General features: G+C 41.6%; 1 protein-coding gene across 4 annotated transcripts; it reads right to left on the reverse strand.

Moving 5' to 3' along the window:
- Positions 1 to 1,263: 1,263 nt before the first annotated feature.
- mier2 (mesoderm induction early response 1, family member 2) lies at positions 1,264 to 12,214 on the reverse strand. 4 transcript variants are annotated; one of them, XM_031864369.1, is made up of 13 exons: positions 12,097 to 12,214; positions 10,713 to 10,878; positions 9,939 to 10,052; positions 9,712 to 9,823; positions 8,940 to 9,019; positions 8,645 to 8,714; positions 8,282 to 8,433; positions 8,096 to 8,177; positions 6,656 to 6,750; positions 6,383 to 6,513; positions 5,280 to 5,422; positions 4,528 to 4,632; positions 1,264 to 3,934 (listed from the first exon to the last, which is right to left on the reverse strand). In XM_031864369.1, the coding sequence occupies exons 2-13, from the start codon at positions 10,821 to 10,823 to the stop codon at positions 3,483 to 3,485; spliced, it is 1,647 nt and encodes a 548-aa protein (XP_031720229.1). In that variant the 5' UTR covers positions 10,824 to 10,878; positions 12,097 to 12,214; the 3' UTR covers positions 1,264 to 3,482. The 4 variants fall into 4 exon arrangements, with proteins under 4 accessions (XP_031720229.1, XP_031720230.1, XP_031720227.1 ...); XM_031864370.1 differs by having other exon boundaries at positions 4,537 to 4,632; positions 10,713 to 12,097; XM_031864367.1 differs by having other exon boundaries at positions 10,713 to 12,097.
- Between the last annotated feature and the right edge of the window lie 8,348 nt (positions 12,215 to 20,562).

Here is a 20,562-nt window from a genome sequence, read left to right on the forward strand (position 1 = left end):
TCAGTACATAATTAAAATACTTAAAAATATACCCAGCATACCAGAATCAGGGTCATAAAGTACTACATGTTTTCAGTTGAGTGCTACTTCACTGAGATTGATAATATAAAAGAGCACAGTCACAATTCATTTCAATGCACTGCAGCCAGCTGAAACCACATGCTGGGCTGTCTGATGTAAAGCAGTGAACAAGAGAGAAAAATTGTAACTTCGCTGTGACTGAACTGCAAATTTTGGAACTGTAATCAGTTATGCAAGTGCCCATAGAAAATACCTACTTGTCTCGGGAACACCTGTTTTTGTCTAAATTAATATATTTAGATGTGCAAGCAAAGGGCTTTCCCAACATTTTAGAAACACACAAGTCACATGGATGAACAAAGTGGATAATAGATCTTACATGTCAGCCTCTGAAGTATAGACGTGTTAGCAGGAGAGTTCCTCCCAGCTGTCCAGTGGCATGTCACTTTATCATCGGCGATGAAGACACAGCGGGGCTGACTGGGTCTTGGGGAGTAACTCTGCAGGGGACAGAAGAGCGACAGGAATAACATTTGGCGAATGTTATATATGTGCCTGAGACAAGATAGTATGTGTTTTCTAAGGCTAACAATACTAGATTACATCAGAGTTTCTGAGTAATTTGATGACACTAGTTTGAGGAATTACAACATCACAACAAGAGTTTGTTAAACTGGAGAGTTACCTATAAGAGACAAACTGTCTCTACCTTTAGCAGCAGCGCAACACAAACTATGTGAAGTGCCACATGGGCCAGGTTGGCTTTGTCCATTCTGGAGCTGAGGCTGAATTTCCTGAACTCATGGAAATGATTCAGGCTTCTGTTCCTGGACTGCAGATGTGAGAGGAAGCAGCCGGGGCTCTGAGAGATGACCTTGCTCTCTGCTTTGTCTGCATGAGGACAAATATCAGGACAGCTCTGATGTACTACTACTAGGACACACAGGAAACTATAAGGCACAGACATGTTTTCTGAATCTCACTTTCTGGACCTCACCTCCTCCCAGTTTAAACTTACCAAACTTTCATAATTGTTATTTGTAAACAAACATGTGATTATACTTCTTCCTGTGTAGATGACACAAACAATTGCAGGTGCTGTATCAGCTTTCAAAAATAATTAAAATGCATTTTAATTATTTTACTCATGTTCATTTTAATCCTCTTTCTTTTTTTACAAAATATGATTATAAACAAACATAACAGAGGCAATACAATATATAAATAGCTAAAAAAATAAAGAATTAATAAAAGGCAGAACTTCAACATTTAAATGAAATAAATAGGACCGATGGGAGGATGAACATGAGGCTGAGCCCTTTTGTTGCCTGTAACTCTCCAGACAGTGAAACTAAAATATACTGACAGAAGAAAATACCACATATGTACTATATGAATGGATACACAAATCAATACATTATTTTGTGTAATGACTACAAATTCTTGAAATTATTTCTCTTGAGAGGCATATTAAAGTTCATCAATGTATGGTTACCTAAGTTCAAAAAATCTAATAATATTCACTGTAATAATCTTTACTATAAGCTTTGTCCATCTATATTTATATAGCTATACCATCACATTTAGATGGTAAGTTTATATACGATGCTCAACCTGGAAGTGGCCCATTCCTCTGTATGAAATGAAACTGTAAGTTCCATCCACTTGAAGCTCCATCTGTGCTTTATGAAATACACGATATGTGAGATGATAAATGTGCACTGAGAATATAAAAGTTTGTCATCATTTAACAAATCCAATTGACGGCGCTGTGAGAAGTTTGGGAAACGGTTAAGAAAAAGTTGAGAATCTGTGATGCACTTTTTAGGAAATTTGCATAATAAAAAATATTATTTAAATACTAAGGCTTCTACATACGTGACATTGTTCAGTATACTTCATTATGTCTGGCAGAGGTCAGTGAACAAAACATTTCAAAAGAAAATAAGAGATTTCCTGTGTTTGTTAAACTGTCCCACTCTGGCAATAAAAATATCTCTAATGTACCTTTGTTCACTAATTGGATGTTACTTGAATGTAAGAGGCTACAGATGACATCAGAACCGGTAAATTCCATATTAGAATGATCTTTAGACCCAAACATCTGTCACTACCGCCACCAAGGAGTTCATATTTTCAGTTGGGTGTGTTGGTTTTGTTTGTAAGCATGATTATGCAAAGTTACTTGCTCGTGTTTCATGAAACTTGGTGGCAGGATGAAGCACGAGCCAAAGAAGAAACCATTAAAGTTTAAAGCAGATCCAAATCACGGGGGTACACACATTATTTTTCATTTCCGGAAACAGCTTTGATTGTAGTCTGCACTCGCCTATAGTTACTATGTTTTACTCTTACACCGACAAGGCGCATCTTAATCCATTAAACTTCTAATAGTGTAATCGCTGTTCTACCCGATCTGTTTCTATGCACCTGTTCAGAGTGACAGCCACGGACTCTCACTGATTAACGGTGTTGGGGATCGTTAAAGTTGCAGTACCTGAGAAAGAGTGATTGCATTCAGTGACTTAACTATGTTCGTATGTACATTTTACATTTGCACGTTTTATTTGATGCCTGTTCTGCAGGTTAAACAGGCTCTTAATGATACTTCATATTGAACATGATAGAAACAGTGATCAGAAAGGATGACAAAGCACTGCACCTTTATAAAGCTTAATGTGAATCGTCAAATGAAGAGCAAGAAGGAAAACTTTCACAAAAGCAAAAATAAAACCTGCAAAAATATGGAGCTCCTTTTTTCTCCAACCATGTTCAAATATCAGCCTCAGAAAATGGCATTTAGTTTCAGCTCTTTGTATTTAAACTAAATTCTTGAGACAGTTTGACTCTTCCAGCCAAATGTTTTCAGACAGGAGCGGAGGAGTGCAAACAAAACAGACAGGAGGAAGCGAAAAGGGAGAGCCAATTACACACTTAACTGAGGATTAATTCATATAGTTTGAATGGACAGATTTGACTCCGGGATCAGACCTCCAGCAACCATGTCACCGTGGAAATCTCCAGAGGCAGATCTCAAATGGCTGCAGCTGCCAAAGTGCCGAGCGATATGCAGAACATACCTCAAGAAAGTTCTCCGTGGAAGAAGTTTTGATTAAATCTGAGTTGCAATTAAGCATTGCCATCCTGATAAATAAGAAAACAAAGAAACAGTGGTAAACATTGTCAGTCATTGATCTGTTTATGGAGCCACTTAAAGTAGCCAATCAAAAGTTCATCCCTGGTGCAGGTTGTGGTAATAAACTGTTAATAAACACATAATCAACACCTGAAAGTAGTGATTAACACTCGTCAAAAGGTCCATCCTTTTTCACAAAGTTAGGTAAAAGCACTTTTTGTCCTGGATTCTTCGAGCCCCGGTGTAAATGCCAACACCGATCAAAGATCTCAACACAGGGCAAACTATTCAGAGTTCCACTCAGTTTAGACTCTCCCACGTCCCCTCACTGTGTGAGCGAGCGGGTATGCTGGACGGGAGATGGGTGCAGCAGGCTACCAAGTGCCTGGAAGTGTGACGGGAGGGCAGACGACGAGGGAGGCGAGGCAGACGGCAGGCTAATTTCAACTTGCAGCCCGTGGTGGGGGCCGGCACCCCTGCCTGCCGTATCACAGTCAGGGCCCTCTGACACAAAAGGTCCACTGCACATGTGTAGCTGGTAAAAACAGGAGCCCGGCAGGCAATGGTCGTCATGGCAGGACAGAGGGCTCCCGCCGGCCCACTGGGAGCTCTGGGGAAAGGGCTGGGACTGGAGCTGAACTAGAGCTGAGGGACAACAGCCGTCTGAGCCAGGATCCCGCAGGTCGTCCATGGGCGGGAGGGAGAAGGGACAGCCAAACAGCTGCTGAGGACATCCGTCACCACACAATCCTGACGACCCCATCACCGGCTCACCATCTGGAAAGATGTAGAGGAGTTCAGAAGATGACAGAGCAACTAAATGTCTGTATTTAGTCCACTCATACAACGATAGAAGAGATGAAAGAACTAAAAAGGAGATTCAATGGAAATTATTTGAAGAAAAAATGAAACCATTTGCATCGGGGCCTTATGAGTTACCCTCTCTTGCCAAATGCATGTGGAAAATGTATCTGCTTAATCGTTACTTATATGACGATTTCATACATTTTGTTTTGTTAATCTACATTGTAAATACAAGTCATTTTAATTTTAAACTACAGCTTCGGTTAAAGGTTTGCTACACAAATATTGAGCTTAAATATAATTTCTATTTCTCTGCAACAGAGTTTAGACTTTGAGCAGATGTGACGGAAATTATCAAATGCTGAAATGACTCAATATATTCGACCTTATCTGTGAGATGATAAGTGGCATTTACTGAATAGCCAGAGGAGCCTTTATGGCCGCATACAACAGCACTGTACCTTTAGGCTATGATTAGAGTTTGATTATCTACCACAGGCAAGTTAATGAGGTTTGTTCCAAATCACCACATTATTCATATTCTCTCTCTAAGTCTCTCTGCTTGCCTTCTTTACCTGCAGGCCCAGCCTGCTTTCTGTGGCCTGTCTGGACCGAGTTCATGGCTTTAAGAGAAAGCGGGGCGTTCGTCTGCGGCGGGGACGGCTTTCTTCCTCTGGAGCACCATGTCAACAGGTGTGCATGTACACACGCAGGTACAGACATGCATACGTGGCACGCACAAACACAACAACACAGGACACACAAGGAGCACGAAAAGAGTAGGGGAAAGAAAAGGAGGAGAGACATAAAAATGATTCAAAACGTAAGATAATGAGTATGTGATGTCAAAGTAAAAGGCAGACCATGTAATCAAATTAAGACATTCAATGGACAAAAATGAAATCCATAGAACTGCATGTGCAACACGATGGATAGCTGAACTTATGTGATTTGGAATATGTGTACAACATGGTATGTAAATGGTTTATCTGAAGAAAAGATGCATATCTCTTTCTGATTTCAGCATTATTGGATACAAACTAAACCCTCAAGGCCCACTGTGTGTGGGATTGTTTTAATATATACGCTTTATTCACAATCAAATGGTAGCGCTAAGTGCTCTCTGACCAGCTTCCACTTCAAATGAGTGGAAATCTTCTAAGCTGTTAATGCACATGTGCTTGTTTTCTGACGCAAACATTAGATAATGGAAATAATATAGCTGTAACACAATTGGTTATGTTGGTCATCTAGAAGAGAGCAAATACTGAGGCAACAGTTCCCAGAATTTGAGCCACCGCATCAGGTGCTTGTTTACCTTGTTTGTGTGGATCCAGGCTGGACTGGGGAGGTAATGGGGACTGTAGCTGTCCAGTGTCCATGGAGCTGTGAGACAACAAGCCTGACAAGTTGTTGCTTCCTTCCAGCTCCCCAACCTCCCCGTCCTGGTCACCATCCTCCCTGCAACACACACCACAAAAAAGTTGTCAAGACATAATATGAGATTTAACACACAAAGAGCAGAAGAATGACACAGTGGCATCCACCCTTTGTTGTTATCCCAATACCATATATATACAGTGTGTATGTATATATATATATATATATATATATATCTCATTGTAACATATTGTTGTAACAGTGGCCCTGTTAATTTAATTTAATTTTTTTAATTACATTTTTTTTCATTTTAATCTAATGTTAATGTTACTGTTACTCTGGATAATCAAAAGAACACACTGTCAACAGTATTGATGGGGGCAACATCTTCGGTAAACAGCAGTTCCACGTGCTATTTTGTAATTAGTGCGAGGTCACCAGCAACGGTGCACTTAATATACAAATATAGGTTTGAATTACAGTTAAGAGGGATTAATTCAACCTGAAAGTATGTCAAAACAACAACAACATTGTTCAGCTTGCAAAAAACAAACAAGATTTACAAAAACAAGATGCCCAATAGATTACTCTAGTGTGACAAAGCTACAACTAATGGGAATTAATGAATAAATAGCCTTAAACAAGGTCTGCTGTTACTGAAATAGGCTCTCAGGATAGGACCGTTATGAATTTATTAGGAAGTTCAGATGAGAACAAAACGTTGACATTTGAATTATAAATCAACATTTGAATGTTGCGCAACTTTTTTCCTTTTTTAAATTCTATTTAACTTGTTTTGTTCCGCACGGTTGAACATAAAGATCAAGCTACATGTAGTAATATTATAAGTAAACTAATTCACTATTTGTAGGATAAGATTCCTGTGTTGTGGGTCGACGCACGGGTCGGGTAAAGTCGGGTCAGCTTACTAGAAAATATTACAGGTGCAGGTGGGTGACAAAGCAGCGTTCCGAGTAAGTTATCAATAACTTACAGAAAGAAAGAAATATGACATTCAATACAGCCCTAAGCAATACTTACATGTTCCCTGATTGTAGGCTGAACTTCTTGCGGCTGAGCCTGGTGGCCTGCTGGGTAAAGTACTCGTGACGCTCAGACTTCTTCCACATGTAGTAATACTCCACGCACTCCCCAACGGAGCGCGTTCGTACCTGAGGAGGAGCAAAACAGTGTTTGCTTTGAGAGAAAAAGCTGTCCCATCAAATAGTCAAAAGGAGTAGCCTCCAGCAGGTTAGTCGGGTTTGAACATCAAACTCGAGGAAAGATTCAACAGAACAACGTCACAGCACTCACCTTATTTGCCTGAATGAGGTGGAAGTTTTTCCCGTAAACCCGATAGCCGTGCTCAAAGTTCCTACACTCCTCCTCACTCCAGGCACAGAGCTCTTCTAAAGGAGAGACAAAAGCACCAGTATTCCAGCGTTACTATTCATTTATAGTTTGCATCATTTTCATCCTGAATCTGGAACTGAAAACTGTAAAGAAAACCAAATGCTGAGATTCCGTTTGGATCCGATCATCACAAAGCAGGGCTTTGAGGCTTTGAGGTCACCACTCAGTGTCAGAGTGTAACCGTATAGTCAGGGCTCTGTGGCCTCGCAGTGGGTCGTTGTTTTTTTCACTCCAAACTACAACAGAGGTGTTGGACTTAAACTGGAGCCTTCGCTGCTGAGTAAGAGGTCACGAGGTGAACTGTTTCGCCGTTGCAGTGTTGGAGTCAGCAGCTGGTGTTGCACTGACAAGGTACCAGATACAGTCATACTTTGCAGTATCCTCCAGCGGTAATGCTTGCGTAGGCTTAAAATGTTGGTTTTCACACGTGGGATCGATCTGTTCTGCAGTTCATGGAACTCAATGATGGATTTCAGGATCGTAAATGAGTATACGCTCCCCTCTTTTACTCAGTGCCCTCACAGTTCTAGTTTCTCTGTGAAGGATGCGATTCTACAAGCTGTAGAAGGTGTGTGTTGCATCGGCAATTTAGTACATCGAGGATCATGAGGATGGTGAAACTTGTGGGCAATTTCATCCCTTCTTTTCTAACAAGCTTATGATCTCATCCTACATTTTGTCATTGTTCAACTCAGGACTCTGACTGGACAGGACTTGGATGCAGTGCCTCCCTTTATACCATACAGTACTGTTCGTCCACTGAATGCACTTGAGCATTTGGGAGTCCCTCAGACTCCCCTAATTTCTTATCTATTGCCTAAGTCCTGTTTGTGCTGATCCCCACAATGTCCTCCAATTTCAGGTCTGCCTCTTTTAATGAAGTGGAATAAATGAAAACCCACTGTAATCCTCCTCCACAGCATCTACATCGACAAATATGACAATGACATCAAAAAACAGCCTTTGTTCCTGTCACTTTTTTTCTTCATCTGCAGAACAAAATGTTGGTTTTGAAACTTGTTGATGAACGTTTCCATAAAATGCAGCTTGAAACCATTTCAATAGCTGCAGCGAGAATGTATTCCCCTCGTTGTGTTGTTATTAGGCTCTCTTCGTTGGAGGGAGGGACTCTTCTAACTAATAATAGTTTTGTAGTTTCTTTCTGAAGACATGAATGGACCCACAATGAAATATGATCTAAATAACGTTGGGAAGTATACTACTACATTGGCAAATTAAATGACGTAAAAGTCGATAAATATTTGATCAGTATTCACCACTGTCGTTGAGTGGATTATAAATAAGTATGATAGTACTGTGGGACAACAGGAAGGTTCTTACCACTGTACACTTTCACATTGAAGCATAACCGTCTTAGTGCCTCTTCTGCATTGAAGTTGCATTTCACTAGTTCATACAGTGCCTGAGAATCAAGAGCAAAGTAGGAGGAGGAGTTGAAAAGGGTTAGACTTTAACCAAGAGAAACTTGACAAGTGTCTTCTGGGATACAATGTAAAGTGACCATACCTGTTGGTTGTCTCGGACAGTGTCTCCTTGCGTTTGCGTGCTTGCTGCCCTCTCCTGGCCATGTGGTCTCTGTGCGTTCTGCAAGAACTCTTCCACTTCCTGCATCGACAGAACTCCTGGCCTCCACAGACACTGGTCCTCACTGCTGCAGGCTGGAGGAATCAAAGGAAAGGTAGCGAAAAAGAGGCTAAATGCAGTGGAAGCGGCAGAGAAAACTGACAAAGAGACAGTGAAGGTAGATAGAGATGTGTTTTGGCAGTTGCTTTCTTTGATAGTGGGAGTCGCCAAAGTCCGATTTTTGTTTTTCAAAAATTCTACACAGAGGTGCTTTAAATAAATCACCTGAAATGGCTTGGTGCTTACCTTTCTCCTGGTGGGTATATGAACTGAGTGGAGGGATTTTTGCCTGATGCATAGAGCCAACCATGATCTCCTGAGAATGAAATCAAAGACAAAGTCTGTCAAAGCACTAAAATGGGACGTGTAAGGCTGTAGCCAGAGTTTAGATAATTGCTGCCGACCGTCATCTACTGTAGATAATACATTGACTATGTGTCTAAGTACCTCAGACACAACCCCGCTTCAAAACATCTAAATCAGAGTCAACTTGTATATGTATAAAAAAAGGCCCACTGATCGTGAGGTGTGTGTGAGCTACCTTGTGCTCTTCATTGGAGGGAATAGATGCATCATCAGAGTCCTCATCTGATGAGCTGACTAATGTGTCTTTGTCTCCACCTGAGAGACAAAACATCCCAGAGGAGTTTCAGGGAGTTTCATTTCAAACACTACACATTCTGCAAAAAAAAGATTTGGGCATATATTTCTGCTGACAAATCACAGTAACTTCAAAACAATATTTCTGAAACTTTGAAAGATTTATTTTACTTTTTTGTTTGTTTATTATTATTATTGAAACCCAACCGAGACAGCAGTGGGAAGCATTGAAAGTGATATAATGAAAATACAAATGCAATATATCTAACTCAATACAAAATACAATTCAGGATAAAGCAGTGAGCATCAGGGGAAGGCTGTTTGATTGTATCTAAACTCAGTTCAGAAATGTTTGAGTGTCTTCGACATCATTCAGTCACATGTACAGTACATGCTGCCATACCAGGAAGCTCCCATATCACATTACACAGAAATAAACAAATCAAAGCTTTCATGTAATTTCCTCTGGCATGTCATGTTATTGAAATGTACCGCCGAGCTGTAAGTAACATGCTGCAGTCTCAGCAAAGCACGGGTTTTAAATTGAATGATGAGGAAATGTTCCACCAAAAACACAGGCCCCAGGGATGTTCCTTTCTTTCAATACAACGATACACTTTCATCAGAGAAAAAAGGCTCCGCTTCTGCATATGGTGTTAAACTTTCAGAATGTCATATAGTAACATGTAAATAGATGTCTATGTGTGCGTTACCTTGGAGGCGGCGGAGCAGGTCTGAGGTGTTTGAGGTGACTGAGGGGGTGAGATCATCAGCTAATGATTCGTCTTCCTCCTCCCCGGGAAAGATGTCCTCAGTTATCTGATCCTGTACAACACAAGTTAAGAGAGCAATAGAGCGGCAAAGTATAGCAAAGCCCACAACAATACAGCATACACTCATAATATGTCAGAAATGAATAGTTCTCTGCGTCGCAGCTCACCTTGTCCAGTGTCATGTCTGGCAGGCTGGCAGCCTTGTGACAGGTCTCCTTCTCTGGGTCGGGCACCGTGTAGCCGTACAGAGCCAGCAGCTCCTCCAAAGGAAGCTCACCAGCCTGCAAACACAGACGCAGACGCAGACAGCGGATGTAGATGTGATAATCAATAGCTGATTGTTTTATATTATTTCTGGAGCTGGGTTTTCAGAGGACGTTTGTTTGGATCCATTGAACCTTGTAAAGAGGACTAACAGTTCCAACTGTCTTAAATTTAGAGATACAAAGGATGCCGTCTTTCTGTGCTTTGCATTTTGTGGCAATGGGCATAGGAGGGCGCATGAAGCAAAACTATTATCTGTATCTGCTGACTAGACAATGTTTCGTTTGCACACTACTCCACATAAGTGCTATATGACAGAACAGGAAGACGGTGACACTATGTGGAGTGTGGAGCTGTTTTTGAGTGTGTAAGTGCAGCTCCTGTCAACAGGTGTTACTGTGGGCTCTGACACAGAGTGTTCTAACTCTTACAAACCAGATGCCCCATCGGGTGCTTTTGGAATATATACTGTAAATGGCAGTAGTGCATCTTTAGTCCGTGGATTTTTTTTTTGTCTTTGCAAAAAAAAACAATGCACTGTAAGTTAAATCAAAGCAGAAATCTCCAGTAGTAAGAATAAGAATACTGTAAGTCACATAATCAAAAGAAAAATGTTTAGTGGCTTTCATAAAGCAACTAGCTTTAACGTATACAAACTTGGCTGAACTTGACCGTACAGTGTGGGACTGCGCTGCCATCTTCATGGGGCGAAAGTTCTCCTCCAACTCGTCTAAGGCCTGTGAAGACTTCTGCTTCTCCCGCTGAGGGCCTTCATCACTGTGCCTCATCCACTCTCCACTAGGCCACAACCGCCGCACTTCTCTTCAGGAGCTCTTCACCCACCTGCAGACACACACAAACACAGAGCCATCTTATACAGACATGCATGTACAACAGCACGGGGAATGCAGTGTAGCATGCCAGCACACGCGAACAACATGAGGATCAAAGAGTGGCTGGTCCTGGCTCGTTGTACCCTTACAGATCAGCTGACTCCTAACTTTTAAACCCCCCTTTTTTTAACCCATGAGACCTGCAGTAGGGATACAAGTGTCACTTAAAGATGCATACCTTGCAATCAAAGTGCGGCACTCAATTGTAAATTAAATCTTTCTAAATCTCCAACAGAATAATCAGACAACTCTAGGATTGGTTTAATGTGATATAATGTAATATAGGCTACTGCTTAAAATCAAAACACATCCGATTATAGTTTTTTATATGGTGTGACAGCACATTTTGTGTCAACGAGTTTTCCCATGTAGGTTTTGGGCCAAAATAATGAATCAACTTGGGACGTCATGTGTCTTTGACAAAGACATGCCAGCTAAGAGTTAAGTAAAAAGAAAAAGAAACTTAGGAACGTTACAAGACAGGATGAAAAGAGGATGCAGCCGACACGAGCCCACCACAGTTCACGATGACTGCCCCCACTCTGTGAATTAGATGACATGCTACTTCTCAAAGACACGTTTCCTGCGTGAAGAAGTTGTAAAAGTCCCGTGAAAAGCTAAATATTCATGCGGCGTGCCTCTCCCAACCCATCGGGCGCCGTCTGTCTGACCAGGGGCGCTTTCCTGTGACTTGGTGCTGAACGTCTCTTCCTCTCCCCGGCTCACTGCGAGCGGCAACAAGAAGGAAATAAGTAGTTCTCAATATTTCCGAAAGAGACGGTCGGAGTTCGCCGCCAAGCCGTGACATCTCTCTGCCCCCAACTTTTTCCCCACTCGATTTCACTTCTTCGCCGGGGCAGCACCTGGAATAGTTCAGCACCACCGTGTTAGACCCCGCTCCCTATTGTTTTCTACGGGTTTTACTATGAAGGCGGAGGGAATGGCTCTTTAACGCTAAGAACGCGGAGGGAGGCGATACGCCGGAGAGGTTCTCCATTTCTTCTCCCCAGTTAAAAAATGCCTCCGTAGCCCCGCTTTCAGCCGGCGGTAACCGGCCGGCGAAACCGTCGACGCTGTTGTGTAACGTACGGCGTGACACAAAGTCTCAGATTCGGTCCGGTTTCTCTATCGTTCGAGTCGCTACATTCCTCGTTTTTCTCTCACTTACCTCCGCCATTCCGTTTCTGCGCAAGCTGACTATTGCCCGGATGTTGTAGGTCTGCTCCTCTGTACAGCAGCTCCGTTTATTGCCGCAACGATTCAGCAACAGCGACTGTTAGTTAGTTAGGTGCAGACTCGAGTATTGACTATTTCCAAGTAATTCGGCTATTTTTGTCTCGCTTGACAGCTGGCATTAAATAATTCCCCTTTAGTTTTTGTTTTGTTTTATGTCCCTCACACTTTCGGTATCAATTCATACATTGTGCTCTTGTGCAATGTTTTAAAAACATACTTTAAAAGAACGTAAACATCATGTTTAATATATACCTGACAGATGGACATTCCCTATGTTATATATAAATATTGACCCGCACGTTGTCTCTTTGTTTGTTTAAACAACAAGTTGGCACTGAATACGATATTGACGTTTTATTTAAATGGCATCTCTCAAACTATGTCCATATGCTCCACATATGGGGACTATAGGCTCGTGCTGAATACGTGAACGAGGGAGGGGGCTTGACATGGTTCAAGCAGATAAAGATATAAGTCTTTCCTCGGCCAATGACTTTGTCACAGCTCTCAGGAGATCATACGATGAGTTAATCTGTCCTATGTAAACTAAAGGCTACAATTAAGTTTTCTATCAAAGCCACATAAATAAGGGGGGGGGGCAGCACATGTCAAATTGAAGTAGGTCGGTATTTCTTTTTCTAAGTCTTTCATTGATATAGGCTGCTAACATTTGTTACTGCAATTTTGTTTTACTGTATAATAAACTGCCAATATTATGGATCCCTTTTTTCCTGGAGTTTGTTCTTTCTTATGACGCCTTGTCAATGTCATAATGTAGGTTTGCTGATTGATATTTAATTCTATTTTTAAGGAAAGAAGAGAAGCCAAGAAAAGGCATCACACTGGTCTCATTCATTTGTCTACATCTGGATTAACAGATGCAGTATTGCATATGGATCATACTGGCCTGATGTGAAAAGTGTTGTAATATCCATGTATGTACTTCTACTTTTAACATGATTTTATTGGCTTTAAAGTGTTTGTCTGGACATTTAAGTCAAGTAGCAGTTCCTCACTTAAGACGTTCTAATGCATGAACAAAACAATGACGTTGTGCTCTTCATAAAATAAGTTCAAATCATTTTCAAAACACCCACCTTTTTGTCACAAACAGGATGTTTGCTTATTGTTGTGTCTGTGTATGTTCTTGTGTTTGATGTATAAGGGTTAATCACACATTTAAAGCAGTTCAATGGGCTTAGTCTAAGCAAATCAGACCAGTTGTAACTCTCTGCTTTCCAACTTTCCAGCTGTCAACATCACCTCAGTCACCATGTGTCAAAAGGTAGCTTGGAGAGCTTGTTGCGTTCAACAAAAGACTAAACGACACAGGGAAAACACAACAAAGCACATTTGTTATTGTGACTGCATTGGTTTGGTGTGTAGACATTGAGATGGTTTGTACCGCCTGAGAAAGTTGTTTTGGGTGTTTAGGTGAGCTGGGCTTTCATTCTTCCATGCAATTGAATGGGTGTTTAAAGAATTGTAGCCGGTTAGTCGGTTTTTGCGCAATAAGGATTTCAACACCAAAGGACAAACAGGATGTACTGTAGAGAACAATAGGCGCAAACCTACTGGAAACCAATTCAAAGGCACACAATTGTCCCGGTGTGTTGCCAACAGGATAACAAAAAGTTGCTGACCTTGTAGACTTGGAGGGACAAACATGGACTTTTTACGTATAACAAAAACTGTCAGTTGCTGGTTAACCTACAGCAAATTTAGATACAAGTACATGCACCACATATCTGCTTCTTTAATTAATCTGCATGTGAGAACATGTGACAGTATTTAAGGTGCTCATCAACAGGCAGCTCCTCCCTCACTGAGAGACCTCTGCTTCCTTTAGTGACCCTCGGTGAAAGGGGTTTTAGTGGGGCTAGGACACTTCATTGTGTCCCCGGCTTCTTCAGGGTCTTTAACTCTGTTTGTGTGTTTTGTGTGAATAAGAAAAGCTACCAGCTACCAAGATACCAGGGTTTGCCCCATCACATGTAAGTTCTGTATGTATAGGCCTCAGTGTTTGTGTGCATGTTGAGGGGGTTGTGTGTCTTGTATTTGTCCTGGCATCATACAGCAGTGTAGCATCTGTTGGTTAGGCCTTTAGTGAAGTAAGAGGTCTGATTGAAGAGTTCTTCAGACACACAGTCCTCTTGCAGTATATGAAATGAAAGATCACTAAGGAGAAGACAGTCACTCGGTGGGGAACTGGGCATTGAACCATGACCCATAACACCATGCTGTGACAGAGAGCACTACCTGTACTTACAGTGATTAAAACCAGATGTGAAACAGAGATTATGCTCAGTGGCTGATGGTAGTTTTCTCTCTTCATGGCATATTTACTGTGAAGTGTACTGTATGTTCTGTAGTATCGGCTGTTTTGCCGTTACCACATGTGAGAAGCCATAACACATTCCATCACGGTTGTCTCCATTATTCAGCCTGTGGTTCAGGACTTAGACCCGGTGATAGTTACATTCCAGGGCCTCATGGACCTTTGCTTAAGATAGAGCAGTGAGAGGAATGCAGATACACAGAGGAACCAGTGAAGACAATACAACCGGTTCCTGTAAACATTCAGACTTTAAACTGTTCATAGCGTGTGCAAAGGCTCCCCCTGTTTTGTTATACTTTAACCAGCATGCTTTTTATTTGCTTTCATCCCTCTTCATTGCGTAGTCATTTGAAAAGAGCATGGAGACTCGTGGACTGCTGCAGATCCAGGAGCAGGAACCGTTTTCTAGATCCATCCCTGTCTGATTTCCAGAATGTTCATGTGTCACCACGGCAAACACAGAGCTGTCACAAGAGCCTGCCACAAAATGTCATCCATATGTCACAAAGGACTGTGTCACCACGGGACTCTGTACATGCCACCATGTGACACTTTCTAGAACTGTTTAATGACTTTAGTATGTTTTGTATTTTCAAACAGAAGGAGTTAGTTCCTCATTCGTCAAGTTACTTCCTGGGAATGACTCTGCAGTTTCAGTACTTGACACGTCAATACTTTCTCTTTCATTTTGTCACCGAGCACATGGTCATCACATTAGCGGACTGAGACGAACCACAACAGCTCACCCATGATGTTAGAATGACAAATTAGATGACAACATACAAGACTTTTTTTCTATGGGCGCAGTTGTTTATTGTGGTCATAATTTAAGATTAAAATGTACTTGCACAAACACTTTTAATGAAATAGGCAGCCAAAATACTCCCAAAAACAACGTACAGGTTCAAATTTGAATCCCTTGTGAAAGTACTGTGAACTGCACACGTTCTTTGAAAGGCTGTTGGAAAAACAAAATGCACCTATAGGAAGAAACATTTCATCTTTGTTGTTTTCAAGGATTTTTGGAAGCAGTGCAGCCGCTTGATTTCAGTCTATCTTACTTATCTCTTTTATCCAAAGTTGCTAATTTGTCCTGTAAATATATTTTTTAAATAAATACGATGTGCACCAGGGATTTACACTATGCTATTAATAGATAGTCTAAACGACTAGTAATAAAAGCATGAGTGAGTTTTTCAGCATCCTGAGTTCAACAAGGCCTGGCTTTGAAGAAATTTCTAAAACGTAAAACAGGATGTGTTAGAGGAGACACTACTGGTAAATAGAGTAAAACAGTTAACTATTACTACTTTAAATAGATTGCCCAGTTGACTACTTACATTAAGACAATACTTTTTTGTATTACAAGTTTTCTGAATCTTTCACGTTTCATCTGACACAAATAGACAAATTGTAGTCAAATAAACACCTAAATGTGTATTTTGGACGTTTTCTTTCTTTGTAAAAGAAGCAAAATAGCCGAAACTCTCAAAACTGACAAGTGCATTGAAAAAATCATGCACTGTTTTATGCCCAATTCAAGTATAACTTTACATTATAATGTCTTCCAACTCTGTAACTACCATACCACTAGGGGGCAATGCTGTCCTGTGCATGGGTTGATTCAGGAATTGAAAACTTCAACATTTCATCTCTTTCAATAACTTTGCCAAGACATGCACACTGAAATCAGGCGTCAAAATAGTAAAACTAACTAAGGTCATCTTAGTTTATTCTGAGAGCATTCCTCTGTTAGTTCTATATTTGATGTATGTGTGTTTGCGCCTGGCTGGCTCAGATGGCACAAGAGATCACAAGCATTACAGTGGATTCATAATTGGGGTAAATTTCAGTCTGCTGGCTGCTATGTTTGCTCTCCGGTTTCCGCATGCATACTAATGCATGACACATCACACCTCTCTGTCTACTCTTTGCATATTCAGCTTTGAAAAAAAATTCAGTTTTTAAAAAACGGTGAGTAAACAAACACAGCAACCAAACACACCACTGTGAGTGTGTACCTGTGAGTCTTTCATTGCATATCTTCACAGACGTTCCATCTACTGACCATTTACACTGGTATTTCTATCTCTCTCCTACTCCCTCTCTAAACAGGATGTTTGTGTCTCAGCGGGTCTGCCGGCAGCAGACCAGTACAAAGCTGATGACCAGATAGCGTGGCTTTGGAGTGCCCAGTTCTCCCAGCACTGTGACAGATTAACTGGGATTTAAGGCTTCCATTCGGATTCCCCACTAAACCAACACGGCACAAGAGACGGCAAAACACAGGAGGTCGTGCAGCCGACAGCGTGCTTCCCCCTGGGCCGCTGTTGCCTCGACAGTGAAGCCGCCCCTCCGTGATTGGATTTCAAATAGCTCCTTAGCCTCACATGCACAGGATGGTCATTGTCTTGAATGGGACACTATGAAGGAAAAGGCCAGAGAAGGTGTCCCACTTCTCGTAGTGAGAGCTGATGTGTTTGTGTGCTGCTGATGCATTGGCAATAACTGTCACACAAGAGGAACCAAGTGCTGTGCTTTTATGGTCCCTAATAATTCAGGGTACAATGATGGTTACATTCAAAGGTGATATCATGAGACTCAGGAGACTTGGGTTTCCGTGTATTGTGTTGCTATGCGTGTGAACTCACCACAGCTAATATCAGACGCCTGACTGGGCCGTGGTTTGTGGAGCACAGGATCTGAATCATGGGTACAAGTTGTTTCATTGCAAAACAATGTCACAAGTGTGATGTATCAAAGCATAATTCAGTGCTGTATACAGTCGCAGGAAGAGAAGTTTCGTTTAGAAGTAAAGGTGGGACTTTTTCTCAGTTCTTGTCGAGAATAATCTTATAAATTATAGTGAATTACTAAACACTGCAAAGTCCCTTTTATGTGAATAATCTAAAGTAAAAGCAACAGCAGGAAAAGTGATTCATCCAACAGTGTGTTCTGTTTTGTTCACTCGTTTTATTAATAGTCTGCTTGACTTTTACCGTAGAAGAAGAAGAACACGTTTTCATGGACACATTGGAGGGCATTTCCTGTGAGACTCAATGAGCTCAAATAAAAACACAGGAGTGGAAAGATGTGTGTGGCTCTGCCCTGTCCTGTTTTAGCCTCTCACTCCGCCCTCCAACCCCTGTATCACTCTCTCTCTCTCTCTGATGTTTCTGAATCTCTGGCCAAAACACTCCTTTCATAACATTTACCATTTCTGGCCCCCAATTCACTTCATAAGTACGTAGTTCAAGAGCAAAGTCGGGTGTTTGAAAGGTGTCACTTTTCAAGTTGCCGATGTGAAAGCATGCCAAGCGAATGTTTGCCGGATAAAAGGATAGACATAATTAGGAATCCCTAAAACCCTAAAAGTGTTCACCTCCAATCTGACTGACACAACAGATTCACTGTTGGAGGGATTTCCTCCCATGTCGTTTTTTTTTCAAATATGCACAAAAACCTGAGTGTGAATTAGGCCAGTAAGTGGTGTCATTAAGTCAGTGACTCCCAGACACATGGGCCTTTCACACCCAAAACTCACCGGGGTGTGTGTACACACATGTGCCATGGAAACAGCACACAACCAGTCTACTGTTTAAATCCACGGTTAATCTGCATTCATAACCAGCCCCCTTTTACCTGCACACACTGAGATTGGAGAGTGGATATGGACTGTTTGAAATGTTACATCACAACTCAACGGTCACCGGTTTTCGACACTCTGAATCACATAAATTATATGATCTCAACGTGCTGTACATGTTGCTCATATGCTTTGCAACTGCCTGAATTCCTAAAGACTGTTGTCTCTTTATTTCATATATTCATGAGGACAATTTGTTCTTGAAGTGCCTCACCGTTCTTTAATAATAAATATGAATTTACGCAAGCTCATTGTAAGAAAAGCAACCCTCTGCACGCTGTGCCAATTCCTGAGTTAAAATTTTGAATTTGTTAATTTTCCATGAAGATCCTCTTTCAACCCTCTATGGCTATACTTGAACAGACATTTTCCTTGGTAGCAAGAATGCCAAGCGAGCGAGTGCCTTCGTGGTGACGGTCTCATAGAGCCGGCAGTCCACTGAGAGGTCACGTCTTTATCTTTTGGTCTGCATCCATGGAAAACAATCCATCAGGGTGAGAGCTGCAGAGAAAACATTAAGATTAACATTAATCCTGAAACTTTTTGGAAATACAAGTTTCGATATATTTTCGTTGACTCGGTCCAAATAAAACTTTGTCCTGGTTATGAGATGTAGGACAAGGGGAATATCACAGTGTAGCTGTAGGTGAAATATATGTACTATAGCCAAACACATAGCTAAATGCACAAGATACAATCTCATTTGCCAGATCTTGCATGTCAAAGTATTTCAAAGATAATATCCAGAACTTGGCTACGTATGTTTGAGAAATGTTTCTCTGTCAGAATAGTTTTCAGGCATCGGTTGTAGCTTGTAAAGGCTTGGAGACATGTTCACTTTCCTGTGTTGGTAGTTTGATTGTGTTGTTTTAGACTCCAGGGAATACAGTCCAGAGGACCACAAGAGCAAGGTTATAGCAGTTGTGCATGTGTGTGTGTGTGTGCGTGCGTGAGTCTGTGCACATGTCAGATGTATTTAACTCTGCCGGAAAGATGTGAAGATATTGGGTTCGTGGTGGTTCAACTCAAAGGCCAAACTGTTGGAAAAGATGATCTCAGAAAGCAGACACATTTTTGGTGTTTACACAAAGTACTCATAAACCTTAGACGGACCTGGATCTGACACGCCATTGTTGGCTCCACTGTTTGCTGCCCTCTTTATTTATTTTCACACCACATTCCCTCCATGTAACCCCCCCCCCATCCACCTCTTTCAACCCTCTCTCTTGTTCACTTCACACTCCATCAATATACAGACCATGACCATCACAGTTACCCGTTCTCGTTCCCCGTTGAAGCATGATGCTGTTGGACCCCCTCTGGCAACAGCACACTGACAGGAACAGGAGGGCAGATGTGGGATGACTGGTTTGGCTGGGAGGTGGAGGAGACTGCAGCAATGCTGCTGGACCGTCATGTGTTGGACTTATAAATACAGGTGGACCGCAGACTTGCAGGCCAGGGACTCCAGCGTGTGTGTGTGTGTGTGTGTGTGACATCACGGATAAACTGCAACACCATATGCCTCACAGATGCCCTGTACGTCTGCAAAATAAAGTGAACAGTGGCTGAAAAAGAGTTCAGAGGACTGCTGTGTCTTGTGCAGAAGATAATTACATACGAGGAACACTTATTGTCCATAGACTGAAATCATCCCTCAGTGACAAAGAGTATATTTTAATAGGATTAAAGAAGGACTCAGATCTGTCCCTTAAGTCAGGGAAACTCATTTTAGTTCATGGGCCACATACATTTACTGGATCAGTAAAACGCTGTCGGTCAGGACAGCGTTATCAGCTGTAAACGTCGTATGAGAGAAGTTCAGAGCGGTGGCCGTGAACTAACCAGTGGGGCACACTCACGTGCACGAACCCGCACTAAAAGCACGCTCCGCTGGCCCGGCTATGTCAACAAAGCAAGGAGAAGCTTGGATAACAACACACACATGTTTACGTTCTATTAAGTTTATGCAGTTATTTTAAGCTCAATCCCGATGTTTTTCCTATACCCTAGTGGTTTTGTTGCATAAGCAAGTGTTTATTTTATTCACAATAACCACGTGTTTACTGCAACCGTGTGCTGGGCTACCCAGCGCATTAGAAAGTGACGCTAAGGGGTCTGAAAAAGCATCAGATTGGGATGAGTTGGAATGAGAATGTGTTGTTAATGTAGCCTTTACGTAGGCACATGGGATCTATAATAGCATATTCAGCATAGGGGGCCTGCTGCTATTACTAAAGTCCTCCAGTGGGCCAGATTGGACCCCTTGGCGGGCTGGTTCTGGCCATCGGGATGTATATTTAACACTCCTGCCTTATAACACAACATAAAAAAAATTCTGTTACAAGTTAAAGTTTTGCATTGAAAATTTGAATTAACCATTTCAACCACTTTTGAATAATTTATATACGTAT

Source organism: Anarrhichthys ocellatus, unplaced genomic scaffold, assembly GCF_004355925.1.
Source record: "Anarrhichthys ocellatus isolate YVR2014 unplaced genomic scaffold, GSC_Weel_1.0 scaffold30, whole genome shotgun sequence".
Lineage (NCBI taxonomy): Eukaryota > Metazoa > Chordata > Actinopteri > Perciformes > Anarhichadidae > Anarrhichthys > Anarrhichthys ocellatus.

What these genes read in the sequence shown, in the direction of transcription:
- mier2 (XM_031864369.1), bottom strand. Translation starts at nt 10,823, where the DNA reads ATGAGGCACAGTGATGAAGGCCCTCAGCGGGAGAAGCAGAAGTCTTCA. An exon ending in CTGTCCGAGACAACCAACAG is followed by an intron (nt 8,178 to 8,281) that starts GTATGGTCACTT and finishes CTTGATTCTCAG; the next exon opens with GCACTGTATGAACTAGTGAA. An exon ending in TGGGCCTGCAGGTAAAGAAG is followed by an intron (nt 3,935 to 4,527) that starts GCAAGCAGAGAG and finishes ACATCTTTCCAG; the next exon opens with ATGGTGAGCCGGTGATGGGG.